Here is a 14,330-nt window from a genome sequence, read left to right as displayed (position 1 = left end):
TGCCAGATAACACAGCGCAGATTTAAAGCCGTTTCCACTTCATTCCAAAGTCTCTGTGTACTGAATTACTTTGCCACTCACTTATTTTGAGTGCGTTTGACAGGAAAGCCTTAGATGGTTTTATCAACACAGTTCTGTTCATCCAAGAAAAGGCTGCATGTGTGCTGGATATTTTGCTCTCCAGATGCCACAGAGAATACATGATACAGTATAGCTTTTCCTGTCCGAAACATTCAAATTACTCTGTGTCATCAGATTCACGACAGTTCCAGGAGGTGGGAGCATACCAAATGGGAAAAGTTGAATAACTCTGGAATGCAAACTGTGATTTGGTATACCTGATAAAACTGACAGTACTCTACTGAGTGAAATTTTATTGGTAGTAATACTTGAAATTTTTCTTTTTCCCATTTTCCTACATTTAACGAGTTTTGGTGATTTTGCCTCCAAATGCCTTTTGAATCTGTCTTCTTCAACTCCATTGTCACTGACTTCGTTACAGGACTATTGCATTTTCCCTTGACCTTTGCAATTCAGTGAGTATTTATGGAGTACCTACTACATGCCAGGCACTGTTTCTAAGTGCTGTGGAGGCAGTAGGGAAAAGACACACAAGGTCCCTGCTCTAAATAGAGCCAACATAGTGGGGAGAGACAGGTGAGGTGAATAAGTGAATGAGTTTCAGATCATTAGTGTCGTGAAGAAAGTAAAGCTGGTAAAGAGGGCTGACAGGGTTGGTGGGGAGAGTGGGAGGTTGAATCCTCCCTTTTCTAGCTCCTGTCAAGTTATCTCTCTGAAACGCACCCTTAGTGTTCCTCTCAGCATTGCCTCACTGCTGACCAATCCTTTCTGGGTGTCTTCCTCCTTTGCTTTTGACCATCTCTCTCTGCCTCTTTCAGAGTGGCTTTCCTCAAGATTCTGGCCCAGACCACTGCTCTTCTGACTCTTTACACCTCCTTGGAAATGTCATCTGATTTCTTGTCTCCATTTGTCATCTTTATACTGATTAACTCCAGATTCTCATCTGTAACACAGATTTTCTTTCTTAGATACCACCTGCCTGTTAGATAATTCCATAGGCTATCCATCGGTAACTCAAATTCCCCATATTCAAAATTAACTCCTTCCCATGCTCTCTGTTTCTGTGTTCTTTGACTTATACCCTCTTTCACTCATTTGAACAAGCCAGAACTTTGGAAATTAACTTTGACTCCACCCTTCCATTTTCTTGCCCTCAGACTCAGTTAACTACCAAGTCATGCTGATTATATTTCCTCAGTGTTTTTCACTTCCAGTCTTTTTCTTTGGGCTGTTGTTACAGCTGGCTTAGATCACAGCACCAGGTTCTGTTTGTGACCTCACCCCTCTGTAACCCATTCTCCACACTGAAACTAGTATTTTCCTGAAGCCCTTCACTGTGTCCCATTCCCCTTGGGATGAAATGCACACTTCCTTAACCTGACTTATGAGGCTGTCTGTAATCTAGCCTCTTGCTTAAATATCTACCTTCACCCCTTGCCATTCTCCCTCTTGTATTCTGTATTCCAAACATAGTGATTCCTCCCCCCGGTTCTTCAGACCTGCTGTGATCTGTCTTGTCTCTGAACCTTTGTACATGTTTATTTTATTCTCCTGTGAAACACTCTTGCCCTCTACACACCCACTGTGGTGCACCTCCACTACCTCTACCCTGCGTCTGGTCCCAGCTTTCCTGACTAGTATCTATTCAGAAAGGGTGCGCAAGCTTAGAGTCACTTCTGGGAAGCCTTCCTTCACTGCTAAGTCAACTGAGTCCCCCTACTGTATGTTCTGATCCCATCTTTACTTTCCTTTAGCATTTGCACTTACAAGTGTATCATAACTGTTTATTAATAATCACCTCCCCCCAGATTAAAAAGTTTCTGAGGCAGGGACGCTCGTTCTCGTGCATTAATCATCTCCAGGACCTAGCACAGTGCCCAGCCCATAGCAGGATTCATGGACGGTGAAACTACTACCACCTTCAATAGCTTCCCATTGCTTGCATAGCACAGTTCAGGGCTCTCAAGACCTCTTAATCTGCATCTTTCTTTCCTGCCACGTTCCCCTGCTTCTTGCTTTTACTCCTCCATCCTCACCATCCCCCATCTTAAACTTATTTTTACTGTATTTTTAAATTTTTCTCCATGTTTTTGTTCATTATATTCCTGTTATTTTTCCTTTAATCCTTCACTTGACCAAATTACACTTCTTCTTTAAGGCCTACTTCAAAACCCTTCTCGGTTCTCCCAGGCAGAATTAATCACTGCTTGCCATAGTACTGAACCTATAGTAATTTGTTCTTAGTTCTCAGTACAAGTATCATTCTTCCTTTGTATTTTGATGAGTTGAGGATAAGGTCTATGTTTTAATCATCTTTGTGTAACAAGGTGTTAATGAATGTAGTTGAATTAAATGTACATGGTCAACTGTGGTGGCTTTCTAGACTACTGCTTTCTACATAGCTGTTTAACATGCATCTCTGACAATTTCAGATTTTGTGGATAACTAAAGTAGAAGTAATTTAGTGAAAGGAGCATGGGATCTGAGATTCATTCTGAGTCAGTGTTTTCTTTTTTTTTGAATTAATTGATTTATTTATTGGCTGTGTTGGGTCTTCGTAGCTGCACACGGGTTTGTCTAGTTGCGGCGAGTGGGGGCTAGTCTTCATTGTGGTGCGTGGGCTCCTCATTGCCATAGCTTCTCTTGTTGCAGAGCAAGGGCTCTAGGTACATGGGCTTCAGTAGTTCTGGCACATGGGCTCAACAGTTGTGGCTCACGGGCTCTAAAGCACCGGCTCAATAGTTGTGGTACACAGGCTTAGTTGCTCTGCAGCATGTGGGATCTTCCTGGAGGAGGGATCGAACCCATGTCCCCTGTGTTGGCAGGCGGATTCTTAGCCACTGCACCATCTAGGAAGTCCCCTGAGTCAGGTTTCATGTGTGCCATTTACTACATTAAGTGACTTTGGGGAAAATAATTGATCTTCTTTGACTTAAACTTTTCTTACCTGTAAAATGGAAATAGAGGTAATAGTTGTTTTGCCTCCCTCATAGGATAATGGTACAAATTAAATGAAGTTATGTGTATGAAAGTTCTTTATACATTCTAAAATGTAATTTAAGTGTTGGTAGTAGTTTGACTTTTCCTCATGCATCCACCCTATTTTTGTGTTTTTTAAGACCACGGCACAGTGTGGCAAGTTTAGAAAGCATCGTGAATGAAGCGAGGAACATTCCAGCCTTTCTACCCAATGTGTTGTCCCTGAAAGAAGCCTTACAGAAGGCTCGAGAATGGACAACTAAAGTGGAAGCTATTCAGGTAAAGAGCCTTTTGAATTGTCGCACCGTTCAGGTAATGCTGTCTCACAGATGAATCCTTTAAGCCTTTAAATGTTTAGAATAGAATAACCATATTAAAGTAATTATATACTTAGAATTCACTTGTTCTTCCATCTGATTTTTATTTGAAAATATATATTACCTATTTAAACGTTACTTATTTCTATTGACTCCCTGCTATGAAAGGTGACAGAATTAGCCATTTATTTAATGCTTAGCAGTAAGGAGTTTATTTCCTGCTGTATTCTTTGAATGTATACCAATTACTTTTTTTTTAATTGAAGTATTGTTAATTTACAGTGTTGTGCTAGTTTCAAGTGTACAGCAAAGTGATTCAGTTATACGTATGTTTGTATTCGTTCTCAGATTCTTTTCCACTGTAGGTAGAACAAAATATTGAGTATAGTTCCCTGTGCTATACCGTAGGTCTTTGTTGTTTACTTACTTTATATATAGTAGTGTGTATATATTAATCCAAGACTCCTAATTTATCCCCCCACCCTGCTATCCCCCAGTTACTTTTAAAATATGTGGCAGAAAAAGAAAATGAAAGTAACATTTACTGAACCCCACAATACTCTTGGTACTATTCTGGTTGTTTGGGAGCAGAAATGTAAGGGAAGGGTGTAAAGATAAAACCCTGGACCTCAAAATTGCATATTCTAGTTGGAGAGACATATGTTATACATCTGTAATTCAAAACAATGAAATAAATGTTAGAGATGAAAGTATGCTTGAATACATAATATTCCTTCTAAATTACAAATCCATTAAGCAGCATTTACAGTATTGAGTATGTATATACTCTTTATTGTAGAAGTATACTGAAAGAAAAAGGAAACCAACTCTCCTACCAAACTGCTGCCCTTAGAAAGAGTATTCTAGACTTCTCTTTTACTTTCTTTTCAGTTGACTTTTTCTGAGACCTGTTTAGTTGCTGCTCTTTCTGTTCTTTTTTTTAAACTTATCTGTTTTCATCAGGACAGCTCCTCTGTTTGTTTCATCTTCGACCTATTTCAGGCAGTTGGTTGTTCTCAGGTGACTAATAATCCTTAGTGGGCTGTTTATGATTGGAGGATTGAGCTGTCATGGCTTTCCTGTGTGGTTGTAGAGGACTGTTCCTCACCAAGCCTCTTCCCTTCAGTGGAAGGATTGACTTGTCAGCTCTAAGAAAGTGGACAGCATCTGCTGCACTTTAGGATACATTGCCTGGGAGAGGCTGCTTCTCAGCTTAGCCAGAAGGTATTTTGTAGTCAAATGGCTATAGTTGGGCACAAAAGGGAGTAGTAGTAAATATGATATTTCTTGAGCCTGTCTGTATCTGAGCTTTCTTTTGCCTTCCAATTACTCTCTTCTCTGTTCTTATCCTAGTACCGTAGTGATGTAATGATACCATTATAATATCTCTTATGGCTAGAACCTTCTCATTATTCTTTTTAAAAATTGGACTTAAGGGCTTCCTAGGTGGCGCAGTGGTTAAGAATCCGCCTGACAGTGCAGAGGTCACGGGTTCGATCCCAGCTCCAGGAAGATCCCACATGCTGTGGAGCAACTAAGCCCGTGTGCCAAAAAAAAAAAAATTGGACTTAAGTTTCTTGTTTTTCTGTTTCAGTGTAACTTTTAAAATGGATATATAGGCAAATGTGTCAGTTAATACATGGGAAGTAGCTGTATGGGAATGGCAACATTCAGCACGAAACACTATGCCTTTCGTTCATAGCCTCTGAATAATGATGAATATTATGGGGATACAGTTTCTTTCTTTCTTTCTTTCTTTCTTTCTTTCTTTCTTTCTTTCTTTCTTTCTTTCTTTCTTCACAATAAACTGCATATAAAGTGTACAATTTGAAATTTTTTTTCTTATTAGTAATGTATGTATGGCAATCCCAATCTACCAATTCATTCCCCCCTCCACCCCGCTTTCCCCACTTGGTGTCCATATGTTTGTTCTGTACATCTGTGTCTCTATTTCTGCCTTGCAGACTGGTTGATTTGTACCATTTTTCTATATTCCACAAATATGTGTTAATATATGATATTTGTTTTTCTCTTTCTGACTCACTTCACTCTGTATGACAGTCTCTAGATCCATCCACGTCTCTACAAATGTCCCAATTTCATTCCTTTTTACAGCTGAGTAATATTCCATTGCATATATGTACCACATCTTTATCCATTCATCCATACAGTTTCTTATAGGAATGGTTATGTGTTCTGTCTACTGGGAGATTGATCCACTTTGAGGTATCACCCTGAATTATTGTCTGCAGGCTGCCAGCCTGCTACTTCTGATGTTCTTGCCATGTCCCGGAATGGATTACTTATTAATTCTCTCACTTCCTGTAATAATTCAATTATTTAGTAAATTTAAAGCAGTATAAGTTCTAAAACCAATAATTACTTCAGTAAGTGGAAATGTTGAAACATTGTGAGTTAAAAGGAAAATATCCATTCTTGTTTGTGTTTGTAGAGCATAAAATGGAGGTGGTTATCAGAACTAAAATACTGCTCTGTAGTAGTTGGAAAAGTGGTTGAAAGACTTTGAAACAGGCAGGAGAGATTACTGATGTCCTTTCAGTGGAAGAGTGGATGTTGTTTAGTGAATCATCAGGATTATTTGATTCTAGGAGTATATGCCTTAGACTTTCTTTGACCAAGCTATTTCACAACTGTCAGTTATTTAAAAATGATAGTAATATGAATGAATTAGTCTGTAGAAAAGCAATTAAATTTGTAAGGAACAATTGATTTTCCACACTGTAGAAAAGATGATTCCATTGACCTGTATGATATTAAATACTTGTTTCCATCTATTAGCAAATTCCTTTCCTCATTCCTAATTGCATTTATATATGCTTGTTTTTAGATTGTCCTTTGAACTAGTTTTTACATCTTACTGGTCACTTGTTAATTAATAAAACAAAAATCTTTGACGACGTGAATTTACACAAACTTTTTTTTTTTTTACACAAACTTTTTTTTAAAGGACATTGGGAAGCTCTATTAATTCAAGAGATATTGATACAGTTAGGTTTAAAGAATAATATTTAATGAAAAAGTTAACACTAAAGTCTTTTAAAGGTCTACCAACAATATATTGCCAGACATCATAAGAGATTACAAACAGTACAAGGATGTACTTTTATCTTCCAGAGTGGCAGCAGTTATGCTTACTTGGAGCAGCTGGAGAGCTTATCTGCTAAAGGCCGCCCTATCCCTGTGCGTCTCGATGCATTGCCCCAAGTGGAGTCACAAGTAGCAGCAGCACGGGCCTGGAGAGAGCGGACTGGGAGGACCTTTCTTAAGAAGAATTCCAGCCATACGTTGTTACAGGTGAGGAGTGGTTTACTTTATGTACGTGCACTTCAGCATCCTCATCAGAAATTGATAATTTAATACCTGAGGTGGAGGGTTGTTTTCAGGATATCTGATCATGGTTATACAAGTGATTCCTATTGGATAATATCAGATGTTGGCCAGTAATCTGAAGCCTTGGGCAGACTTATTTCCAGTTACTCTTATATTGTGTCCAGAAAAAGAAGTCAGCCTGGATCTTATCTCTCTGTTACTATAAGGGACTCTGTCACTGAAAGAGCTTATTACTTAGAAGCACAAATTAAAAAAAAATTTTTTTCTTTTAATTGAAGTATGGTTGATTTACAATGTCATGTTAGTTTCTGGTGTATAACAGTGATTCAGTTATATATATATATTCTTTTTCAGATTCTTTGCCATTATAGGTTATTTCAAGATTTTGAATATAGCTATACAGTAGGACCTTGTTTATTTTATGTATAGGTAGTGTGTATCTGTTAATCCCAGGCTCCTAATGTATTCCTCCCCCCACCTCTTCCCTTTGGTACCCATAGGTTTGTTTTCTATGTCTGTGAGTCTGTGTCTTTTTGTAAATAAGTTCATTTGTATCATTTTTTTAGATTCCGCGTATAAGTGATATCACATATTTGTGTTCCTCTCTGACTTACTTCACTTAGCTTGATAATCTCTAGGTCCATCCATATTGCTGCAAATGACATTATTTCATTCTTTTTATGGCTGAGTAATATTCCGTTGTATATATGTACCACATCTTCTGTACCCATTCCTCTATCAATGGACACTTAGGTTGCTTCCATGTCTTGGCTGTTGTAAACAGTGAGAAGCAAAAATTTAAATACTCATTACCCTTTTCATGTTGAACAGTTGAACATGGTAGTTGAGAGCGTGGACTTTGGAATTAGGTCATTTCATATTTGAGGACTGGTTTCCTAGTACTAACCCTGTGTCTGTGGGCAAGTTGTTGTCTTTCTGAACCTGTTTCCCTTGTTTGTGAAGTGCAGATAATACCACCTACTTCAGAGGCTTCTTGGGAGGTTTGAATTAGGTAATGCATATGAAGTTCGTAAGAATGTGTCTAGGACATGTGAATGGTCAATAAATGGTTCCTTTTATTATTTTCAGTTTTGAGATTTTTTTTTTTTTTTTTTTTAAACAAGAGCTCAATATTCGGTTTTATTTTTGTAGGTGCTTAGTCCTCGGACTGACATTGGTATTTATGGGAGTGGAAAAAATAGAAGGAAAAAAGTAAAAGAACTAATAGAAAAAGAAAAAGAAAAGGATCTGGACTTTGAGCCTCTGAGTGATCTGGAGGAGGGATTGGAGGAAACCAGAGATACAGCCACAGTGGTAAGAAATTATGTTGTGCAAGTTGAATTTGCTTGGTGGATACAAAATTCTGTGAAGATATTAGCAGAATCACTGTTTTTTATATTTTTAATTATTTTTGTTTTTGTATACTTTATCTTTGGCTTTATGGTTATACATATTTCGCATCTTTTTAAATATTTAGATTCAAAGTATGTAAAAAGTTTGCTGTTCTCTCTCCCTAAAATTGTCTTTTCTATATCTCCCTTCTTTATTGTTTTAATAGGTGTCTGATATTCCATTGAATCATCCATAATTTGCTGAACACTTTTCTGATACTGACCATTTTTGTTGTTACTAGGTGTTATGGATAAAATAGCAAAGCGAACTTCTTTGTAAAGCCTTTTCCTTTTTTCAGATTATTTTCCTACACTTGACTCTTAGGAATGGGGTTACTGGGCTAGGATTTCAGAGCATTTGATGCTTAGTGCTGTTGTGCTTTTCAAAGGACTTGTCCCAGCTGACTGACAGCAGCTGCTATTTGCAATGTCTCCCTCTCTTAGTAGCATTCAGTAGTACAGTAAGTGCACAATAAAATGTTTGTACCTAATTAAAATTATGGGTTTTATTGGTGAGTAGGAGGAATGTGTTACGATTCCTGAGGAAATAGAAAATAAAAATGAGTTTGGGCAATATGTAGTAGTAGCAAACCACATACACTAAGTGACATCCTATGGCTGTTTCCGGTTACAAATGGTCCTGTTTTGAGGTTGATGGAAATAATTTCTTGTTAGAGAGCCTGCCTGATAAGTCAGTCTTGCCAGACAAATAGCACTGGAAATTATTTTTAAACTGTTTCAAAACTACCAGAGTTTAAAAAGAAAATGCCCTGACAATTTTCATAATAATTAAATTTTGTTTGTTTTTATATACTTTTTTGAAATGAGTTACGTAAAACTTTGTTATAAGTAGTCATCAGGCTTTGTTATTCTTCTACGTAAGTTGGAAAATCCTAGAAAGAGATAAAAATTGATCTGTATCAAACTTTGCCCCAGAGAATGAATTACAAGGGGATGGGGAGTCAGTATTGATTGAATGTTTACCTTGTGCCAGGCACCAAGTTAGACACTTTCACATATTATCTTATTTAATCCTTAAAACAGCAAAATGAGGTTAGTAGTATTCTGATTTTTTGGAAAACTGAAATTCAGAAAACTTGTACCCTGAGTCAGGAGTCTGTTAAAATAGTACAAGAGCCAGGGCTTGTACCAAGGCTACTTGACTTCAAGGCATACCGTCTTTCTGCTGCACCCTACAGAAGAATTAAAGTGCTTTACTGTTGTAAATTGTCATATATGGTAGCAGTTTGCTTATTTCACAGATGAGGAATGTTTGGAAAGAGACTGTCAGACGGCCCCAAATTTTAGGAAATGATTGTGGGTTTTTTTGTTTTTTTTTTCAAAAAGGACAATGCTTGGGACTTCCCTGGTGGTCCAGTGGTTAAGACTCCGCACTTCCAGTGTAGAGGAGCAGGTTCAATCGGGTAACTAAGATCCCACATGCTGCATGGTGTGGCCAAAAACAAACAAAAAAAAAGCAAAACAAAAAACAGTACTTTGTCACTGTGAGGCTCCAACGTGGAGATGATCCCTTAGCCTTGAAGATTTGGTATTTTGAAGTATTTTGCAGTGACTCCCTTCAATTAAATGTTTATTGTACACAGGTGGCAGTTTTCAAAGAACGGGAGCAAAAAGAGATTGAAGCCATGCATTCCCTCAGAGCAGCCAACCTAGCCAAGATGACAATGGTGGACCGCATAGAAGAAGTAAAATTTTGCATTTGCCGCAAGACAGCGAGTGGGTTTATGCTCCAGTGTGAGCTCTGCAAAGACTGGTTTCATAATAGCTGTGTTCCTCTTCCTAAGTCAAGCTCCCAGAAGAAAAGCTCTAGCTGGCAGGCTAAAGAAGTAAAATTCCTCTGTCCTCTTTGTATGCGGTCTCGGAGGCCGAGGCTAGAGACTATTCTGTCCCTCCTGGTATCCCTTCAGAAGTTGCCTGTGCGGCTGCCTGAAGGAGAAGCCCTTCAGTGTTTAACAGAACGTGCAATGAGTTGGCAGGATAGGGCCCGGCAAGCCCTGGCCACAGAGGAGCTGTCCTCTGCCCTCGCCAAGCTGTCTGTGTTGAGCCAGCGGATGGTGGAGCAGGCAGCTCGAGAAAAGACTGAAAAGATCATCAGCGCAGAGCTCCAAAAAGCTGCTGCCAATCCAGACTTACAGGCAAGTTTAGAATTTTCTTTTTTTCCCCTTTTTCATGGGCTAATATTTGTCAGTGTGTAAGTAGTAAATTAAAGCTATCTTACCAGTTGATTGGCAAAATAACAGTAAGTTGCCAGCAGCTATATTATGCATAATTTCTTCTTTCCACGTACACCGTAGGATTTTCTCTGGGTATGTACCTAGGTCATTTCAGTGAAATATTACCTGGAAATATCATTCAGGTGGACCTTGGCATTATAATCAAATAACTTGATCTATACTAGCTTTTGAACTATGTTAGCCAGTTTGCAAGTTCGTTGCATTTTGGTGGTCTTAAGCATACATTAATTACTCATGTTTATTTAGCGTGTTTCTCTGCTCATCTTGGGATTGATTGCTTGTTGTTTAGGGACACTTACCTAGTTTCCAGCAGTCTGCTTTTAACCGGGTGGTGAGCAGTGTATCTTCTTCCCCTCGGCAAACGGTGGACTATGATGATGAAGAGACAGATTCCGATGAAGACATTCGGGAGACATACGGCTATGACATGAAGGTAATTGTAGGGACAGGCTGTGTGGGTACATGCTTGATCACTGAGTTTTTAAAAAAGCTATTGAACGCTGATGTTTGTGGCCTCAAAGTGGAAAAGAAAGCTAGTCATCTATCCTGAGTTTATGGTGACAGCATTTTTTCAATGCTCTGAAAAAAATATAGATTGATGAAACTCCAAATTTTTTTTTTTAAAGGATGGAATTTTGAAAAATCTGTATTTATTTTCCTCACCTTGTAACCCCCTGTGGCTTAGAGGGACTAAAAATTATGCATGTAAGTTATTGAAAACTTTCGTGGCTGATTTCAGTGTTTTTTCCTTTGGGTTGTTAAAGTCTGTGTAGTTATATTTTAAGAATCCTATTCTAGCTGTGCTTCGAGTCTTCTTCTTTGATCTCTCATCTGAATGCTGCTGGACAGAATGTCATAGCACATGATTTGAAGTTGTAGAGTTATAGTCACAGTCAGAACAGAGTGTTTGCCCTCAATATGATTGTTTTTCTCTCCTCTTTTTTTTTTTTTTTTTTTTTTTTTTTTTTTTTTGGCACACGGGCTTAGCTGCTCCGCAGCATGTGGGATCTTCCTGGAGCTGGGATCGAACCCGTGACCTCTGCATTGGCAGGCGGATTCCTAACCACTGCGCCACCTAGGAAGCCCAATATGATTGTTTTGATAATGACACCACACTGGGATGAAGGGAGGGCTTTGGCAAGGTTTCGTTTTGGATCCTTTTGGCTTTTCATTGTTTTGTGTCAGGCCCAAGACCTTTGTCTTTTGTTTAGTAATAACATCATGATCTAGGCAGAGACTCTACCGGCTTACAGTTAATCCCTTGATCTGTTTTGTAGTATTCTTTGTTGAGCTAATGTTTAACATCTGTGCCTATAACTGGGGAGTTCATACTCTGATGTATGAAAAAACTGGGATGCATTCTTTTCTCAATCTGTGTGCTGCCTTTTCCTTTGTCTTTTCAGCCTGCATATCAGGTAGGTAAACTCATTCTTAGAGCATGAATATCACGGGCATTAGAGCTCTAGGATAAAAAGTTAAACCATCCATCATAGATGCTTCTAAATTACTTGCTGGAAAATATTTTTTCAAGATAAAAATGGATCCAGGGGATGTTTTAATGAGGAAATTTTAAAGAATTATATGAGTTAAAGATGTGAGAAAAGTTGAAACTTGAATTAGCATTTAAAATAAGGTTCTAAGCACCTTGTTATCCTCGCAGTTAATGACCATCTTTATTTATGAATTTGGTGGAATGACCAGGAGCAGGGACTTTCCTGGTGGCACAGTGGTTAAGAATCTGCCTGCCAGTGCAGAGGACGTGGGTTTGAGCGCTGGTTCAGGAAGATCCCACATGGGGCTGTGGAGCAACTAAGCCTGTGTACCACAACTACAGAGCCTATGTGCCACAACTACTGAAGCCAGTGTGCCTAGAAGCCTGTGCTCTGCAACAAGAGAATCCATGGCACTGAGAGGCCTGCATACCACAAATGCATACCACAACCAAGAGTGGCCCCTGCAACTAGAGAAAGCCTGTGTGCAGCAATGAAGACCCAGGGCAGCTGATAGATAGATAGATGGATGGATGGATGGATGGATGGATGGGTGGGTGGGTGGGTGGGTGGGTGGATGGATGGATGGATGGATGGATGGATAGGAAGGAAGGAGGGAAGGAAGAGAGAAAGGAAGAGAGGGAGAGAGAGGGAGAAAGAAGGAATGAAAGACTGGAGCAGCTGAAAGGGAATGCTGCCCACACCACATATAAGTTAGCCAATACTAGAATTACCTGTTTGCCATGGCTTAAAGGCCTTCAGTACCTGGGTTGTTATCTTTCTGGCACATTAGGTATCAAGCAGTACTTGAGAGTTGCTAAACAGAATGGACTTTGCTTGGGATCAGATTGGTAACCTATGAAAACAACATCACAAGTATTACGTGCTTTCAGGGCTAGGGGTCAAAACAATGGTTGATATGGTTGTATGGAGTAGTCCTTTGTTTGCAAAATATATGTGGGGGTCTTAGTTTACAGTCTCAGGAGGGGATGTTGGCAGGGTAGAAAAATAAGGCTATGGATTTTATAAGGTTAGCAATGTATTTGACAGCCTAGAAGAGTGGAAGAATGGTGGCAAGACTTAGGGTAATTCAAGGCCAAATTTACCTTCATGTTGGTATCTTTGCACTAAACAAAATTATACTCTTGAGTATTTTCCTCCAGAGGAAGCACTAATTGTGTAATGAGAATCTTATTTGCCAGTTTATTTGCAGTTGGCTTGGTGATTTTTACCTTTATATGATCTCCCCGATTGTGACCATGAATTCATCCTTAAAATAGTTCAAATTTAATATCTTTGCTAGGATGAAGAGTCCCTCCTGGTTTAGGAAGAAAAGTAGGTAATTATAAAGAAAAATAAAATCAGTCATTTGATCTTAGTTATCACAGCATTTAAATGTTTAAAACAGATGGTTTGTGCTTTGCATTGTTTGATTACTTCATTTGTATGTAATACTCTGTGATCACTACTAAGATAATCTGAGCAGTAATTGAAGAAACTCATTAGTTAGGAAATTATATATTTAATGAAGCAAAGTCTGTCACCGATGTTTTGTGATTGTGTCTGGGATAACCTTTCATATATTCACATGATTATTTCATTTTAATGCATAGTGTTTACCTTTACTGGAACTGCCTACCCATATTACAGTTTATATTTTTCAAATGCATGCATGTGTAGAATTACACACCAGAAAGGAGAATATAAAATCGTAGTAGCTGTTATCCGCCAGGAAGTTCTTTTTTTATCCCAGTAATTGCTTAATTTACAGAAAGGCAAGTTAAACCCTTGGATTCTTTCATTTTTATCATTCTCTACCCTTGTTAATACTTGGGTGGCTTGAGCTTTGGTGGGAATGCAGTAAGTCCCCTACTTACGAACCTTCAAGTTGCAAACTTTGAAAGATGTGAACGTGTGTTCTCATGTCCAATCATGCAAGTTAGTTCACATGTCTGGTATACATTGTCACAAGCGTGCATCCTCTGCAAGTGGTTGTGCTTTTTTGTACTTTACTGTATAGTACTGTTTAGAGTACAGTAGTACAGTATCTTTATTTCAAGCCCATGATGTCCAGAAGCAAGCATAAAAGCAATGGTGATGTGGCTGGTACTACTTCACTTTTCAAGTTACTGTATTGTAAGATTGAAAATGTTTATTTTGTGTGTGTGTTTGTGTTTTTTTTTTTTTATAAATTAATTTAATTTATTTATTTATTGGCTGCGTTGGGTCTTCGTTGCTGCACACGGGCTTTCTCTAGTTGCTGCGAGTGGGGGCTACTCTTCATTGTGGTGCGCAGGCTCCTCATTGTAGTGGCTTCTCTTGTTGTAGAGCACGGGCCCTAGGCATGTGGGCTTCAGTAGTCGCGGCACATAGGCTCAGTAGTTGTGGCTCACGGGCTCTAGAGCACAGGCTCAATAGTTGTGGCGCACGGGCTTAGTTGCTCCGTGGCATGTGGAATCTTCCCAG

At 38.8% G+C, this 14,330-nt stretch overlaps 1 protein-coding gene across 8 annotated transcripts in view; it reads left to right on the top strand.

The window, feature by feature from the left end:
* KDM5A (lysine demethylase 5A) overlaps positions 1 to 14,330 on the top strand; it is an 87,352-nt gene that overhangs the window by 47,922 nt on the left and 25,100 nt on the right. For 7 of the 8 annotated variants that reach the window (XR_009048531.1, XR_009048529.1, XR_009048530.1 and 4 more), the window contains 5 exons: positions 3,201 to 3,339; positions 6,513 to 6,692; positions 7,881 to 8,042; positions 9,724 to 10,275; positions 10,664 to 10,807. Coding sequence is in view for 4 of the 8 variants with exons in the window: in XM_057703618.1 (XP_057559601.1) it covers positions 3,201 to 3,339; positions 6,513 to 6,692; positions 7,881 to 8,042; positions 9,724 to 10,275; positions 10,664 to 10,807 (1,177 nt within the window). In the remaining 4 variants the exon portion in view is untranslated. The remainder of the gene's footprint in view (positions 1 to 3,200; positions 3,340 to 6,512; positions 6,693 to 7,880; positions 8,043 to 9,723; positions 10,276 to 10,663; positions 10,808 to 14,330) is intronic. The other variant, XM_057703620.1, reaches the window with a different exon arrangement.

The sequence above is a fragment of the Hippopotamus amphibius genome, chromosome 12 (assembly GCF_030028045.1).
Source record: "Hippopotamus amphibius kiboko isolate mHipAmp2 chromosome 12, mHipAmp2.hap2, whole genome shotgun sequence".
Lineage (NCBI taxonomy): Eukaryota > Metazoa > Chordata > Mammalia > Artiodactyla > Hippopotamidae > Hippopotamus > Hippopotamus amphibius.
This window is presented reverse-complemented; position numbering and strand designations above follow the sequence as displayed.